Source organism: Pogoniulus pusillus, chromosome 25 (genome assembly GCF_015220805.1).
Source record: "Pogoniulus pusillus isolate bPogPus1 chromosome 25, bPogPus1.pri, whole genome shotgun sequence".
In the NCBI taxonomy this organism is placed as follows: Eukaryota; Metazoa; Chordata; class Aves; order Piciformes; family Lybiidae; genus Pogoniulus; species Pogoniulus pusillus.
In genome coordinates, this window is record NC_087288.1 from 11228976 (window position 1) to 11244700 (window position 15725).

General features: G+C 46.2%; 1 protein-coding gene across 3 annotated transcripts in view; it reads left to right on the plus strand.

The window, feature by feature from the left end:
• The window catches only part of HHAT (hedgehog acyltransferase), a 215459-nt gene that overhangs the window by 149984 nt on the left and 49750 nt on the right, over positions 1 to 15725 (plus strand). Inside the window, exon 17 of one of the 3 annotated variants that reach the window (XR_010307048.1) lies at positions 7834 to 7892. The exons of 1 other annotated variant lie outside the window; for it this stretch is intronic. Coding sequence is in view for 1 of the 2 variants with exons in the window: in XM_064164433.1 (XP_064020503.1) it covers positions 7834 to 7931 (98 nt within the window). In the remaining variant the exon portion in view is untranslated. Of the gene's footprint in view, positions 1 to 7833; positions 8930 to 15725 lie in introns of those variants that run through there. One more of the 3 variants, XM_064164433.1, reaches the window with a different exon arrangement.

Consider the following 15725-nt stretch of genomic DNA (forward strand, 5'->3'; position numbering starts at 1 on the left):
GATGATTTTAGAGTCTCTTCCAACCTGCTTGATTCTATGACTCTCAGGTGAACTCTCTGTTCTCTCTATTAGATATCCTAATTATTGCCACAGAAATTTGCATTAGTCCCTATCAAGATCAGGAGTAATAAATACCTTCAAAACAAAGCCTACTGCAGCAGGGTGAGCCCTATTTCCTGTCTTACTCTCCTCCAGAAATCAATTTGCAAAACTTTTGCCAATCTTTTGGATGTCCTCCAGCTAATCAGCCTAAGTGACGGACACTTTGACATCTTCATTTGGCAATATGCATTCAGCCGCATACCAAGGGTTGCCAGCCCTTTGGCAATCTTAACTGAAGTGAACCACTCCCAGTCTAGTTAACCCTATTCACATCTTTACTGCATCCTCTACAATATCACAACTACCTTTCTTGGTAGCTGGTTTTCCATGGCTGGCTTGCCTTCCACCATCTTACCATGCTGTAGCAGTAGGAGCAGGATCTATTCCAAAATTACTATCGTTTATTAATTTTGCTGTTTAGCAATCTCACCACTGACCATCATTTAAAATAATAATAGGTTCTTGCACAGCCATGGAAAGTATTACACAGGGAACCTGGAGCATGTAAGAAATAACTAGCAATCACATAACAAACATTAAACTGTTTTGGAAAGAGAATCTTGCAGCTAATATGCCACCCGCGGTCAAGGGAGACCCGAAAGGCTTATTTCTGCTAAGGCAGAAGGCACAATAGAATTCACAAAGCATTATCTCCAGATTCCCAGGGCTAACTACAGGTTCCGGGCTGGGAAAGAGACAGATGATCACTGACCTGATCCTGGTTCCTCCTGGATTCCAGACTTGGCATGGAGGTTTGCAGAGGTGCAGGTAGGGCATCTTGCAGATGTGCAGAGAGCACGACGGTGGTGGCACTTCTTGCTACGTTGTGAGACACTTAATGCTTTCACCTGGCAAACTTGCAGCACAGTAAGTTTCCAGGTAGTCAAAGCTTGTACATCAAAGCTTTGCTGGTCTGAAGCATGAGGCAGAGCAGAGTACATTGTCAGAGCAGCACTGAGAGCAGTTTGCAGGGCAGAGCACACTGCTTGCCACTTAGCTCCACTTGCCTGAGTGTAATGGCTCCTTTGGCCACAGAGATCCGCCAGTCAGAATGGCACTTTGCCCAACTGACCGTATTAGGTGAAACCAGACACAAACAAGAGCATAAACACCTGTGGCTACCTGTTTATAACTTGGGGGAGGGACATAATGGACAAAGCCTTTGTTTTCCTCCCGGCTTTCCCTCCCCCCTCAACAAGAGTGGGGAAAGCCAAGACACATTTTAGGCCTGTTAGCCTTCCACGACACATGCCCATCTAAGTGGATCAGAGCCAATGAGGTATTTTGTTCACTTCAGGTTTTTAAATCTATCATATTTCTTAGGTCAGGGTAAAAACATTAGCTGCATAGCCCAACTAGCCCTGAGTTACTTATTGACCATATTGGTGACATGAGCAACAACACTTACAGAGAAACAGGACCTTTGATCCATCATCTGTAGAGATGTTCCTCGTGCCTTGTCCTTTCCAGCATACACTCCATGCTGTGCCAAGGCACTTGTGTGCCTGCAGGTTTGGGCTTCGCACTGCTTTACAAGCCCAGAGCTGCATCCTGCTTCTGCACCAACTTCACACATGTCTGGCCAGCCCTCTGCAGCTACTGTGCTTTCTTCCTTGGGTGGGTTACCTCTCCACCTCGGTGGTTCAGTTTTAAAACAGGGATATAAGAAAATGTTGTTTTGACATGGAGGGACTGTAAGGAAAGAAGTTTGATCACAGTCAGGGCCCACCTGAGATGCAGCATTTGTTAATTAGCCCCAGTCTGTGTGGCCACACTATTGCACATGAGCTGCAGTCACTGAAATAGAACAAACCAGATCCAGCTCTGTTGTATCACATCCTCTAAGCTGATATAATGATGCCTAGATTAATTATTCTGGTGATATGGCTGAGCCCGTAAAGAAGGCATCATGCACCAAGCACTCTGGAGAGGCTTCCAGGGATGGTTCTTTAGGAGGGACTGTACATATGGAAATTTGTTCTAATTTCTTCCTTTGTGCTGTCCTATTTACAAATGGAAATGACTGTTTCATAGCCAGTTCTCATTGTATTTCTGTCCCATGAGATGTGAAATTAGCACGAGGAGAAATCCCATGGTAATTGAGGCTGGAGCCTAGTCTCTGTCATGGATGCTGTCTAGCAGGAAAGGGGAGCAGGGAGGCAACAAGGCTGGCAGGACCCTGCCCTCGTTGACATGCCCTAGCAAGGGGCACAGACTACCCACTGGTGCCAAGCAAGATAAGCCAAGAGGCCAGCCAGGGCTGGGTAAGGCAGTGGTGATGAGGCAGGGCCAAAGTAGAACTGGGAAGTCAAGTTGTGATCAGGCACACTGTGCATACTGTATAAACCATGTATAGCTTATGACATTAAACAGAGGGGCAAAGTGAAGACCCCTTCTAAGTCTGGTCAGAGCAATGAGAGTCTGCTGATTTTTATGTCCCACAGATCTATGCAGGACCCAGACACCTTCTGGTGAGGGAGCTGAGCAAATCCACCCCTCACTGCCCTCAGGGCTCAGATGTGTTGCTTAGTATGGGGTTGTACAGCTGACATAGTTAATCCGTTCCTGCTTTACATCAACGGGAACCACCATTATGGCTGTGAATCACTAAGTGTCACTTCATAGAATCAACCAGGTTGGAAGAGACCTCCAAGATCATCCAGTCCAACCTAGCACCCAGCCCTAGATAATCAACCAGACCATGGCACTAAGTGCCCCATCCAGGCTTTGCTTCAACACCTCCAGGAACAGTGACTCCGCCACCTCCCTGGGCAGCCCATTCCAATGCCAATCACTCTCTCTGCCAACAACTTCTTCCTAAAATCCAGACCTGGGACAGCTTGAGAGTGTGTCCCCTCCTTCTGTTGCTGGTTGCTTGGCAGAAGACATCAGCCCCACCTGGCTACAGCCTCCCTTCAGGTAGTTGTAGACAGCAATGAGGTCTGCCCTGAGCCTCCTCTCCTCCAGGCTGCACACCCCCCCAGCCTCTCCTCACAGGGCTGTGCTCCAGGCCCCTCACCATCTTGTTCATTGTCAGCATTTTCTGTTGGCTTACCACTGCCTTCAGGGTCCTTTCAGGGCTGCCTGCCTTACCTCCCTGTCAGGCCATTTCTTTTGCCTTTGGCAATGCTGTGGAAACAAGACACAAGGAGAATAACCTCATACAACCTGAGATCAGCAGCTTCAAAAATGCCTTAGTCCTGAATCAATTGCTACAGCTCAGTAAGCAAATGCAAGATCGCCTGGTTACCTTATCCCTCAAGATGCTTTGATTTCTGTTGAGAACCAGGTTCAGTGGCCTCACTTGTAGTGCTGTAGTTACACTGATACAGCAATTACCCTAAATGCAGAGCTCCTGTAAATTACCCATGTGCTTCCAGCCCTTCTCTTATGGCAGTAAGCGCTGACAGGGAATGTCATTGTCATTACACAGAGTGCTTTAGGTGCAGGAGCCATGTGGGAAGAAGTTACCATTTGTTTATTGCTAGCATACCTGGTTGTAAATAGTTTTTACATTTGTTACACCCTCTGCTTTTTTCACTCCTTAATGCTGTGCAGACACAGGGCAGCACCATGGAATCGCTGCAGTGGTTCGGATGGGATTGAACAAGGCCAAGTGCAGAGTGTTACACTTTGACCACAACAACCCCAGGCAGCACTACAGGCTGGGGACAGAGTGGCTGGAGAGCAACCAGAGAAGGACCTGGGGGTGCTGGTAGATAGTAGCTGAACATGAGGCAGCAGTGTGCTCAGGTGGGCAGCAGAGCCAATGGCATCCCAGCCTGGCTCAGGAACAGTGTGGCCAACAGGACAAGGGAGGTTATTCTGCCTCTCTACTCAGCACTGGTCAGGCCACACCTTGGGTACTGTGTCCAGTTCTGGACCACTGAATTCAAGAGAGATGCTGAGGTACTGGAACATGTCCAGAGAAGCACAACCAAGCTAGTGAGGGGCCTGGAGCACAGCCCTGTGAGGAGAGGCTGAGGGAGTTGAGGGTATTTATCCTGGAGAAGAGAAGGCTCAGGGAAGACTTCATTGCTGTCTACAACTACCTGGAGGGAGGCTTTAGCCAGGTGGGGTTGGTCTCTTCTCCAGCAATAGCAGAAGGGGACACAGTCTCAATTTGTGCCTGGTAAAATCTAGGCTGGATGTTAGGAGGAAGTTGTTGGCAGAGAGAGTGATTGGCATTGGAATGGGCTGCCCAGGGAGGTGGTGGAGTTGCCATCCCTGGAGGTGTTGAAGCAAAGCCTGGCTGGGGCACTTAGTGCCATGGTCTGGTTGATTGGCTAGGGCTGGGTGCTAGGTTGGACTGGATGATCTTGGAGGTCTCTTCCAACCTACTTGATTCTATTAAAAAGTAGTTGATTAAAAAGTGTGTGGCAGGTAGAAAGGTGCTGTAAATAATTCATCTTTAAATAATTCTTCACATTTTAAAATTAATTAATTTATAAGAATTTAAGCATCTTATATTCATGACCCTTCCAAGGTAACTCCAGTGAAACTAAGGTTGTGGCAAGAAATTACAGCACTCGAGCTTTTTACCCAAGTGATTGCTTGCTGGTGATTGATGATAGCAGTCTGAATCCTTGGTTTCAGTCCTCTGCTTTGAGAATACAGAGCCTTGATTCTCAAGAGCCTGCTAGCACCAAAAGGCTGGAGGAGGAGTTCCACTACATGCAACAAGGCTGGCATAAACCCAAGAACCCCAGGTATATTGATACAGGAATCTTCTTGAAATTCAAGCTCAGTAGAGAGAAAGTTAAGTCACCCTTCTGCTCAGCCTGTCTTTCTACATATAACATGGGTATCTCTCTGCTCAATAAGAGACAGATTCTTACCTCAAGATCCTGCCAGCAAGCAGCAGCTTTTCCAGATCTGCCTTTGGGATGTTCCTGTTGTTCTGGGGAATTAGATCTTAGTTTCCTGTTTCTTCTTGCAACTGTAAAAGGGGATGATGGCTCCCTGATTTTCACAGTATCACCAAGGTTGGAAGAGACCTCACAGATCATCAAGTCCAACCCTTTGCCACAGAGTTCAAAGCTAGACCATGGCACCTTGCCTTGAACAGCTCCAGGGACGGCGACTCCACCACCTCCCCAGGCAGCCCATTCCAGTGTCCAATGACTCTCTCAGTGAAGAACCTTCTCCTCACCTCAAGCCTAAATTTCCCCTGACGTAGCTTGAGGCTGTGTCCCCTTAAACTCTCAGTAAACAATTACAAGTGGAAAATGCCCTAAAATCTTTGCACAGAATTGCTCACACCATACTTCAGGAGGTCATGCTGGGAATACCTGAGTGGATACTTACGCATAAGGATGATGCTGTCCTTATGCACTGTAAGTCAGATATATTACATTAAAACAAATTCTTTGCATAGCACTTGGAAGAGGTAGCTCTTTAGCCTTGCTTCTGGGTGATGACACATCTTCCTTTACAAGAATGGTACAGACTGTACCCAGAGGCTGGTAATAAGTAGCTCTTTCTCAGACTGGTAACCAGTCACTAAGTGAGGTCCCTCAGGGATCAATATTAGGCCCAACACTGTTTAATATCTTCAGCAATGATTTAACTACTGGAATTAAGAGCACTCTGATATTTGCTGATGAAATAGGAGGATAAGCTGACACCTCAGAAGGAAGAGCCACCCTCCAGGAAGATCTTGACAAGCTGGTCAATTGAGCAAGTATGATGTTTAATGAGGCCAAATACAGGGTCATACATCTGGGAACACAGCAAAGGTTGGGAGCCACTTGGCTTGAGAGCAGCACCGTGAAGAGGGACCTCAGGGTCTTGGTGGACAAAAGGCTTGACATGACTGAACAATGTACTGCAGTGGCAAAGAAGGAGAACAGGATGCTGAGCTGCATTAACAACTCCTCATAGCTATGTGCAAGTACACAAAGGGTGACTATCATAGAATCAGAGAATTCAAGGCCTTGAGCAACCTGTTCTAGTGGGAAGTGTCCCTGCCTATGGCAGGGGGTTGGAACTGGATGACCCTTGAGGTCCCTTCCAAACTAAACCATTCTATGATTCTAGCTGATATGAAACTTACGTGCTTTATACAATGTTTAGAAGTAAAAATCTTTAAGGTGGAATTATAGTCAGGGCTATCACAAAAGGGAGCATTAAATGATTTTCTGGCTCCAAAGACAAAATGGAGAATCCATGCAGGCAGGCTTATCAAGTATGGATACCTGCATCCATGCAGCATTTACCAGCTTTTGTAAATAACACTGCTATTAAGATTGTGCTTTTATGTGCAATCCTAACATGAAGCAAATAGTTGTGGCGTCATCATTGATTGTGTTGTGGGTGCTTTAGAAAACCTACAGGAGAGGCCTGTCTCCTGAGTACTACCAATCACAGCATTTATTTGCAGCTTACCTAATTAATAGGAAAAAGTATGACCAGCATCCTTAGCCTGAACATAGATTGAATTGATTTCTTGTTTTCCAAGAGTGCCCTCATCGACACGCAACTTTCTGCAGTGCCATCAAGTGCAAAAGTGACATGATATTACCAAAGGTAAACTGTAGCTCCGTGCAAAGAAGGGACACAAAAATGCCACAACTTCCATAACCTTTATCTAGCTGATAAAGCTGATCTAGCAGGAACAGATAAGACAAATAGGGCTGTCTGTTCTGCACCAGCACAACGGTGTTCTGACCCCACTAGCTCTGGGGGGCTGTAGAGTGCATGCATCATTTTTTACACCCAGCTGCAAGGTAAACAAGACAGCCTTAATCAGAGGTTTCCCCAGACCCTTTCTGCAGGTAACTGGATTTGTTCTGATTGTTCATAACCTGAGTTGTGCCTAGGCAGTGCCATGGCAAGGTGTCTGACATTTGGGCACCTGTGCAGCAGGCAACCACACTATGAAGGAGATGACTGAAACAAACCTCTGTAATGTGACAAGCATCATTTGGAGGTGCAGGACAGGGATAAACCTTATTCAGTTCCCTGAAAACAGAAGAGACTGAAGCTGCAGGAGGGCAGGAACTCTGCTGCTTAAACAATCCAAATCTCCCCTTTGAAATTTCATGGGCTGGCTCTACTAACTTAAGAGACTGAAATGCTAATCTGTGCTGGTTTGAGGCAAATTGGAATATTTTAATGAGAAAAATCAGATTACAGGCTGTGAAAAGGAAACAATGGTGATGCCTGCTGCACTCGTAGGTTTGCTGAGACATAGAAAAACAAGCACACAAACATAGATAAGAGAGTGTGTGAGAGTCTCTATCTGCCTGGGTTGGTGTCTGTGCTTTTCTCCCTGGGCTTTTGCTGTGTAACCCAACTCATTCTGCTTCTAACCCCCTTTGCCAATCCTCCAAACTCACCTTGCATGTAAGGCAAACTGTGGGATGAGGTAGAGGGGTGGAAAGAAGGTGGAAGGGTGGTTGGGAGCCCCTCCTGGGACTCTGGTTTCTGGGAGGGCTGTTGTGTTTCTGTATTACCTTTAACTTGGCTATTTCTGTCTACAGCTGTAAATATTGTAAGTATCTGCTTGTATCTTGTGCTAAGCTGTGAATATAAAGCTTCAGTCCTTAATTCCCAGCTGGCTAAGTCTAGTCTGGGGGATTTCATAAGAGTGCTGGGGTGGGGAACTCCCAAACCATCACATAATAAAATTAATTAGAAGTGTTGCCATTTGGTCAGCCCAAGAGTACTTATACTTGAAGGAGGCATTAATTATCCTGACTGGGATTGTCTGTGTCTTTCTGTTTATAGGCTGGCCATGGGTGACCCTGACTGTTCTCGGGTTCCTGTACTGCTATTCTCAGGTTGGAATCGAATGGGAGCAGACCTACACCGTCAATTACCAGTGATGCAAAACAAAGACAACCTGCCTAGGAGCCACACTGAGGGCTTTTTTACTCAGAATACCTTATCTGCAGGAGGATGTAGCAGACTGAGTTAAATGTGTTAAACCAAAAAGCTCATTTCATAGAATCAGAAAGACACAGAATCAGCCAGGTTGGAAGAGACCTCCAAGCTCAGCCAGTCCAACCTAGCACCCAGCCCTGACCAGTCAACCAGACCATGGCACTAAGTGCCTCAGACAGGCTTTGCTTGAACACCTCCAGGGATGGCAACTCCACCACCTCCCTGGGCAGCCCATCCAGCGGCAATCACTCTCTCTGGCAACAACTTGCTCCTAACATCAAATGTATATCTCCCCTGGCACACCTTGAGACTGTGTGCCCTTGTTCTGCAACCCCTAATTTGATGAATTCTGCATTGTAAATGCAGGAATCAAACCAGAAGCACTGATGGGCTGCAGCCAGGGGTGGAGACAAATTATGAAGCATTTTGAATTATGTGATTTTTGTTAAAAATGCCCCTCTGTGACTCTGTGCCAGGAACTTGCATTTCAGAACAGGTATTTTATATATGTTGACAGGGGCCTTTTTTTTTTTTCCTCTTTCATTTCCTCCAATATTTTACTGCCTATTTTAAGATAACTGAAGGAAAAATTTTCTCCTATCTTGAAGAACTCAAAAAGCCTAATCTTTGACAGCCTCAGTCTAGAGACACACAGGGCTGTGCCCTGCACTTACACTACTCCATGAAGGGCATGATTCTCATCAGTTCTTCTTGATTGCTTTCTGATAAAAGTTAGAACATTTTTGCTATTCTGACTGACTGTAGTACTTCAGCCTTAAGCTACTTTTCTACCTACTGCACACTGTCTACTTTTTCTCTCCAATGTGTAGCCAGGAGAGGTTGGTCTCTTCTCCCAGGCAAGCAGCAACAGAACAAGGGGACACAGTCTCAAGTTGTGCCATGGGAGGTCTAGGCTGGATGTTAGGAGGAAGTTGTTGGCAGAGAGTGATTGGCATTGGAATGGGCTGCCCAGGGAGGTGGTGGAGTCGCTGTCCCTGGAGGTGTTGAAGAAAAGCCTGGCTGGGGCATATAGTGCCATGGTCTGGTTGATTGACTAGGGCTGGGTGCTAGGTTAGACTGGATGATCTTGGAGGTCTCTTCCAGCCTGGTAGATTCTATGATTCGTGTAAAATTTTGCCTTTAAAACAACATTTTACTTTCTTTGAATCTTGTAATGATTTTGTTCATTTGTTTTAGAAAAAAGAGGAGCAGGGAGGTGGGTATTAAAGAAGAGCAGTTCTTTGTAATGAAATGACTCTGCAGCTCCTTGTGTTTTTAAATGCTCCCTGCCTTGTGTTAGAATCACAGAATCAACCAGGTTGGAAAAGATCTCTAGGATCATGGAGTCCAACCTGCCACCTAGCCCTTCTAATTCACTAACCCATGGCACTAAGTGCCTCTTTCAGCCTCCTTTTAAACACCTCCAGGGACAGTGACTCCACCACCTCCCTGGGCAGCCCATTCCAATAGATAGTCACTCTTTCCCTGAAGAATTTCTTCCTAACGTGCAGCCTAAACCTGCCCTGGTGCAGTTGGAGACTGTGTCTTAGTGCTGTGGCATATAATATTACCTTTATAATGGGGTGAAACCTATCTTCAAGGGAGCTGTTCAGCCTGCCTTTGGTATTTTTCTGTTACAAAAGGACTGTCTGAATGGCAAATCTCTTCAGTCTGACTCATTCTGCGGGGTCCAGGCAATCAGTGCCTGCAATATTAAAGATGTCCTAAGAGCAACATTTAAAGACCTTTTAAAAAAGCAGAGTGGTTCAATCCAGTGGCACTAACTTAGCTGTAACTGTGTAGCCCCAATAAGCCAAAGCCCCATCTCCTTTGTCCACAGCCAGACTGGTTACAGCAGCATCTTTGCCAGAAGACTGTTTCCTAGAGCCAGGAAACTCCTGCCCGTGCAAGTGCCTCAGCACATGCTCTTTTCTGAGAGGAGACCCTGCTCCTATCTGCCACAAGGAGTATCTTCTGAACTAATATTGAGGAGCAGCCAGAGGTCCTTTAGTCTTTCTAAAGTTAGGCATTCCCCTTAGTCCTGACAAAAGGCCACTAGTCCTGGAGGGGGCCTTGTCCAGGAACAAGTGCTACACCCAAAGCACAATACCTGTCAGCTTTTTCCTTGTCATCTGGCAGCATCTCTGACCTGCTGGGACATGAACTTAGCATCCTACTGTCCATCACTTCTGCAGATCCAGCCAAATCTAGTAGAGCTTATCCCTTCAACAAGAAATTGAGCCTTGAGCTACGCTTCATCTTAGTGTCTGTGTTTCTGATGTCTCTGCTGCTCAGAACTATGCCAGCCTTCTTTTCCCCCTTCATTTATTCACGAAGAAACAAGGGCAGAGGCTTCAGCTCTCTACTCATCCGGAGATGAAGCCTGTCTCTTGCTGTTTCAAAGCAGAAACTCCAGCTCTTTATTGTTTACAAAACCAATTCCACCTCTCCACCCCCTTGAGAATGCTGCTCGTTCCCCTGGAAATGGTTTGAGATGCCAGGAACTGTTGAAAATATTTACCTCCAATGCAGCCTGGTGAGAGACATGGCCCTCCTGATTGACTTTGGATGAGTGCAGGGATCCTGTCACAAAGCACATTCTCTCAGCCTCTCATTTTCCTAAAAGGATCTGCATCTGGCCCTCATTTTGCAGCAGAACTGAGCTAAGGGCAAGAACATTCTCAACCTTTGTAATTCAGTGGAATTAGCATTAGTTGCAAGTCTCTTCTTCAGTCATACCAGTTACAATTACTACATGAAACAAGAGGCTACTAAGTGATTATATTCCAAACTTCCTATTCCAGTGTGGAGATAACCTCGAAGGTCATCCAAAGATGCTTATTTCTGAAATAAAACTGTTTAGGGCTTTGGTTTTTTTTCCTAGTGTTTTTTTACACCTTTCATAACTTTGTATCCTTTTCTCTTTCTATAAATAAAGCTGAAATTGACTGTTTCAGGCTTGAGAACTGTGTCCTGGAAAGCTACGGTCTGGTGTATGAAATATAAATGCTCTCCTGCTGTGAAGAAACACTACTAGAGGTCTGCAGGATGGGTGCAATGCAGACTGGGCACTTCTATACCTCTTGTGCACTGCATGGAACATACATTTCCTAATAGCACAAGTTTAAAGAGCAAGCAGACTTTTGTAGATGAATGAAGGTGACACTTCAGCATGCAAAGCTTCTGGGATGGTCAGCAAGAGTAGTATGCAAGTATAATGATGCTTCTCTTAGACTCTGGCTGTCCTGGTCCAGAGTCAGAGGTATGAAGCATGCTGGCACAATTTAAGACTAATACACTATTTCTTGTTGTTCGGGTAGTTAATATATGACAAATAAATGCATTTCATTCATTTTCAGTCTTCCCAAAGGTTTGAAATATGTATTGCAAGAACAAGCCTGCTCACACAATTGCTGCTCCATTCCCAAGTGTAAGGTCCTGCGCCTGGGTGAGTGCAATCCCAAGCACAACTCCAGGCTGGGTGGGGAATGGCTGAGAGCAGCCCTGAGGAAAAGGACCTGGGGGTCTGGGCTGATGAAAAGCTCAACATGAGCCTGCAGTGTGAGTGCAGCCCAGACAGGTCTAGGCTGGATGTTAGGAGGAAGTTCTTGACAAAGAGAGTGATTAGCATTGGAATGGGCTGCCAGGGGAGGTGGTGGAGTCGCCAACCCTGGAGGTGCTCAAGAAAAGCCTGGCTGGGGCACTTAGTGCCATGGTCTGGTTGACAGGATAGGGCTGGGTGCTAGGTTGGACTGGATGATCTTGGAAGTCTCTTCCAACCTTCTTGATTCTATGATTCACTTCTGCTCTGGGATGTCAGAGGCAACACTACTGCTGATAGACCCTAAAGGTCAAAAGAGAGCTGTGACCAGAAGAACCCAGGTTGGTGTCCCTAAAGCTGTGCAGACATGATGGCTACTGACAAAAACAGTGTACAAGCGATTGTGAAAACCTGCCTCAGTGACTGGCAAGCATAGGGAATCACAATATATGGCTTTCATGGCTACCACAAAGCTGTAGTAAGCAAGTGGCTCTCACACACACAGGGATATGTTCTCCCCTTAACCCCCTCTTTGGCTAAGCAAGCCCTCTCTGCCATCCTCATTGCTGGGGACGGGAAGGTCATGCTAAGAGGCTCTCAAATTCCACATTGATTCGAGGTGAGTTAAGCTTTGCTTGCGTATCTCTTTCACATCTGAGAGCTAAAAGCAGCTTATCTGGAATAACCAGTTTACCACGGGTCAGAAGAAAAACAGCTTAGCTATGAAACCCTGCAGCAGTGGTGTTATTAGTCACAGCATTAAGATGAAGCCCTTTGTCTTGCACACTCTCTGGGACTGCTAACCCCCCAGCCAGCTGCAGCTCACACTTGAGAAGGGGAGGCTTGTTTTCCTCTGGCATGCTGGCACGGTTTTCCTCAAGGAGCTGTGAAAAGCAAGGAGATTGCTATGCACAGTCTGTCACAGCTTCTCCTGTCTGCACTTTATAGCCTGCCCTCTCCCTTCCCCAAGCAGTGCTGCCTGTCACTGCTGTGCAAAGTAACTCAGTGCACAGCCACTTGTTAGTCAGAGCATATATTTTAATCCTACTGAAAAGCCTGTGAAGAACTCTGAGGCTGGAACTCCTTTGAGGGATGAGAGTAAATCTGCATCACAATAGATCGCCTCTGGTACTAGGGCACCGCTGAGATCTAGCTCCTCTAGTGAGCTTGTGGCCAGCCCCCTGCAGATGTGGATGCAGAGGGCTGGTGTGTGTGCGTGCTCCGAATTCGGCAGCTTCACCAGCAGCTGCTTGTGGAGCATTTCCTACATCAATTGCACGTACTAGGAAGAAAGGATGAAGACAGCTCGGTTATTTTAGATTTCCACTTCCAGCATGTGCAGTCAAGCCAAGCCCAGGTCCTGCCAGAGCACCTGAAGACAAGTCCCAGCTGCCCATGTCACCTGTGGTTGAGCATACTGTGGATGGGCCAGCTTGACTCAGGCATCCCATGCCCGGTGGGCAAGAACTGGCAGCTCCAAGCTTAAGGTGTTTTCAGGGATGCTACTGATAACCAGCAGAAGAGGAAAAGGAAAAGATAAAGTCTAAGAGGTCTGTCCCATATATTAGAGTCTCTGTGGAGGAGACCAAGATGAAGAGTAGCAAGACATGACTTGATACAGTGTCCAAGGCAGCTCCCACAGGCTCTAGCAGCAGAAGTCCTCCAACCCTGTGGCAGCATCGCTGACCTGGGAAACTCCTGGCCTTGGAGAAAACAGGCACATGGCCAAGCACCCAGCACAGATAAAGATGGGGTGAAAGCTGCATGGTGTCATCAGTCAGGGGAATCAAAGACACTTACAGACACAAAAACCCCTCCTCATTCCTGATGCTGGGAGTCAGAGCTCTGGGTGGGAGCAAGTTAAGCTAGTCTCAGGATCTAACAGGCAAAATTTAACCTTGTGCCAGGCTGCACCACCTTCTATTACATGCAGGACCAGTTTGGTCTGAAGTGTAAAACCTCTTAGGCACCTGTGTACCAGCATCTTGTAATGTGCTGCCTGTGGTATCCAACTTGCCCAGCAGCAGCCAGAGTGCAAGTAATTAAAGTGCATCACTATCTAAAGGGATTTAAGAGGAACTTTACACGTGGCTGGGCAGCTGAAGTGAATCACTGCTGACAGATCCATCAGCCAATTACTGATAAAAGTTTGCTAAAGAAGCCACATACAAATGTTACTTTTGTGATAAATATATAGAATCATATGTTTGATCCGATCAATTCGTGGCAAGAGGTCACAGACAAGGAGGAAGGGGGGGTTTGAATGGAACCGCATTCCTGCTTGCACCACCATCTCAATAAGCTTAAAGATAAGAGTAATTAGATTGGCGAAGGAGGGAGGCATGTGGAAGAGATAGTCTTTTGCATATTTAAATGGAAATGCATTCCTCCTGGTGCCACCTTTCCTGTATGAGCAAATAGAAGAACCAGGACTTTGAAGTTCATGAGGAAGACACTTAAGCAAGACCCCTTACTTCATCAAACATTACCAGAGAGACCACCGGATAAAAGGAGGCCTGTGTGGAAGAGACATCTCACATTCCTAAGAACTGATAAAGAAAACCCAACCTTTTCTTAGAACTTAGTAAATATGTAATAGAATAGGGTATAAAAAGAGAAAGCTGAAGGCAAAGGGTGTGCGTTGGGGTAGATAAGAGTCTCTCCTCGCACCCAGGCCTGTACATTGCTTGATTCCTGCAACTTTATTAAAGCCTTAACTTGCATGAACACCAGTTTGTGCCTGTTATTTATGACACTTTGGTTATGACCTGTGACATTTAAAGTGTATTAGCACTCCCTCTAGAGCTGAGGTTTCTTGACAAAAGTAATTAATTTTTCTGGCCCACAGAACTTCCATCACTGCATTTCATTTTCCAAAAGCAGGTGGTAGAACCACAACAACTGGAAATGTTATTAGAAGACCACTGGTAAAAGGCAAATCCCAAAGAAAATACAGAAGACCAACTACCTGAAGGGAGGCTGTAGCCAGGTGGGGGTTGGTCTCTTCTCCCAGGCAAGCAGCAACAGAAGACAGAGTCTCAAGTTGTGCCAGGGGAGGTCTAGGCTGGATGTTAGGAGGAAGTTGTTGGCAGAGAGAGTGATTGGCATTGGAATGGGCTGCCCAGGGAGGTGGTGGAGTCACCATGCCTGGAGGTGTTGAAGAAAAGCCTGGATGAGGCACTTAGAGCCAGGGTCTGGTTGATTTGATAGAGCTAGGTGCTGGGTTGGAATGGATGATCTTGGAGATCTCTTCCAACCTGGTTGATTCTATGATTTCTTGCTAAAGCACCACGCAGCATCATCAACACCCAGCCTGCCCTGGTTACTTATTCACAGATCTACTCAATTCTGCCAAAAATCCCATGTTAAAAATAAGAGACCTATAAAGGAGTCCTCAGTCTCTGAAGAAGTCCTGCTTGCCTTATGCTAATGACCACAGAGACCAAGAACCACTGCAAGTTTAGTATGAGCCCTGACATGGTACAAGGGTTAAAAAGCATGACAATTGAGCAAAATACCACATCTGGAGCACTTGGAGGCTATGGATTGCTTACACTCAGTGGTGGAGAAACTTCCATTGTAGGAAGAATGGCCTTTTCATAGCAAGGTTTCCAGGACAAGTCTTTAAGGCTGTAAGGCTACTGGCAGCAATACAAGGATACTTTATGACACTGGCAGAGATGACCCAGGCAGGGGTCCCTCACAGCTCTTTCCAGGAGACAGCTACACTCCACTGATGAAAATACAGCAGCTGCTTAGCAGACTAACTTGCAGGGTCACAGACCATTATAAGCTCCAGCTAAGCTTCCCGGGCAGTCAATCCCATTCACTCTTGTGTCAATATTGTGCTTCCATTTTGCTACTCTTGCTCCTCCTTCCTGCTGCCTGACTCCTTGGTGGGTTTGCAGGCTGCACTAACCTTCTCACTCTTCATTTTTTTAGGTCTTTCTTAGATGCTTTCCCAAGACACAGCCAGGTTTCCCCCATAACCAATTTTCTGGACCAAAAGTATGCCCTAGACTCAATGCACCAGAACAGGTATCCTAGGCTATTATTATATGCCATGACCTTAGACGCTTCTCCTGACACCTAGCCTACCACTGAGGTCACAGCAGTGAGCCTACAGCTGCTTTATTTGCTGCTCACACATGAGACATGCCCACCTTCATTTTACAGAGCTATTTACAACTCGTGT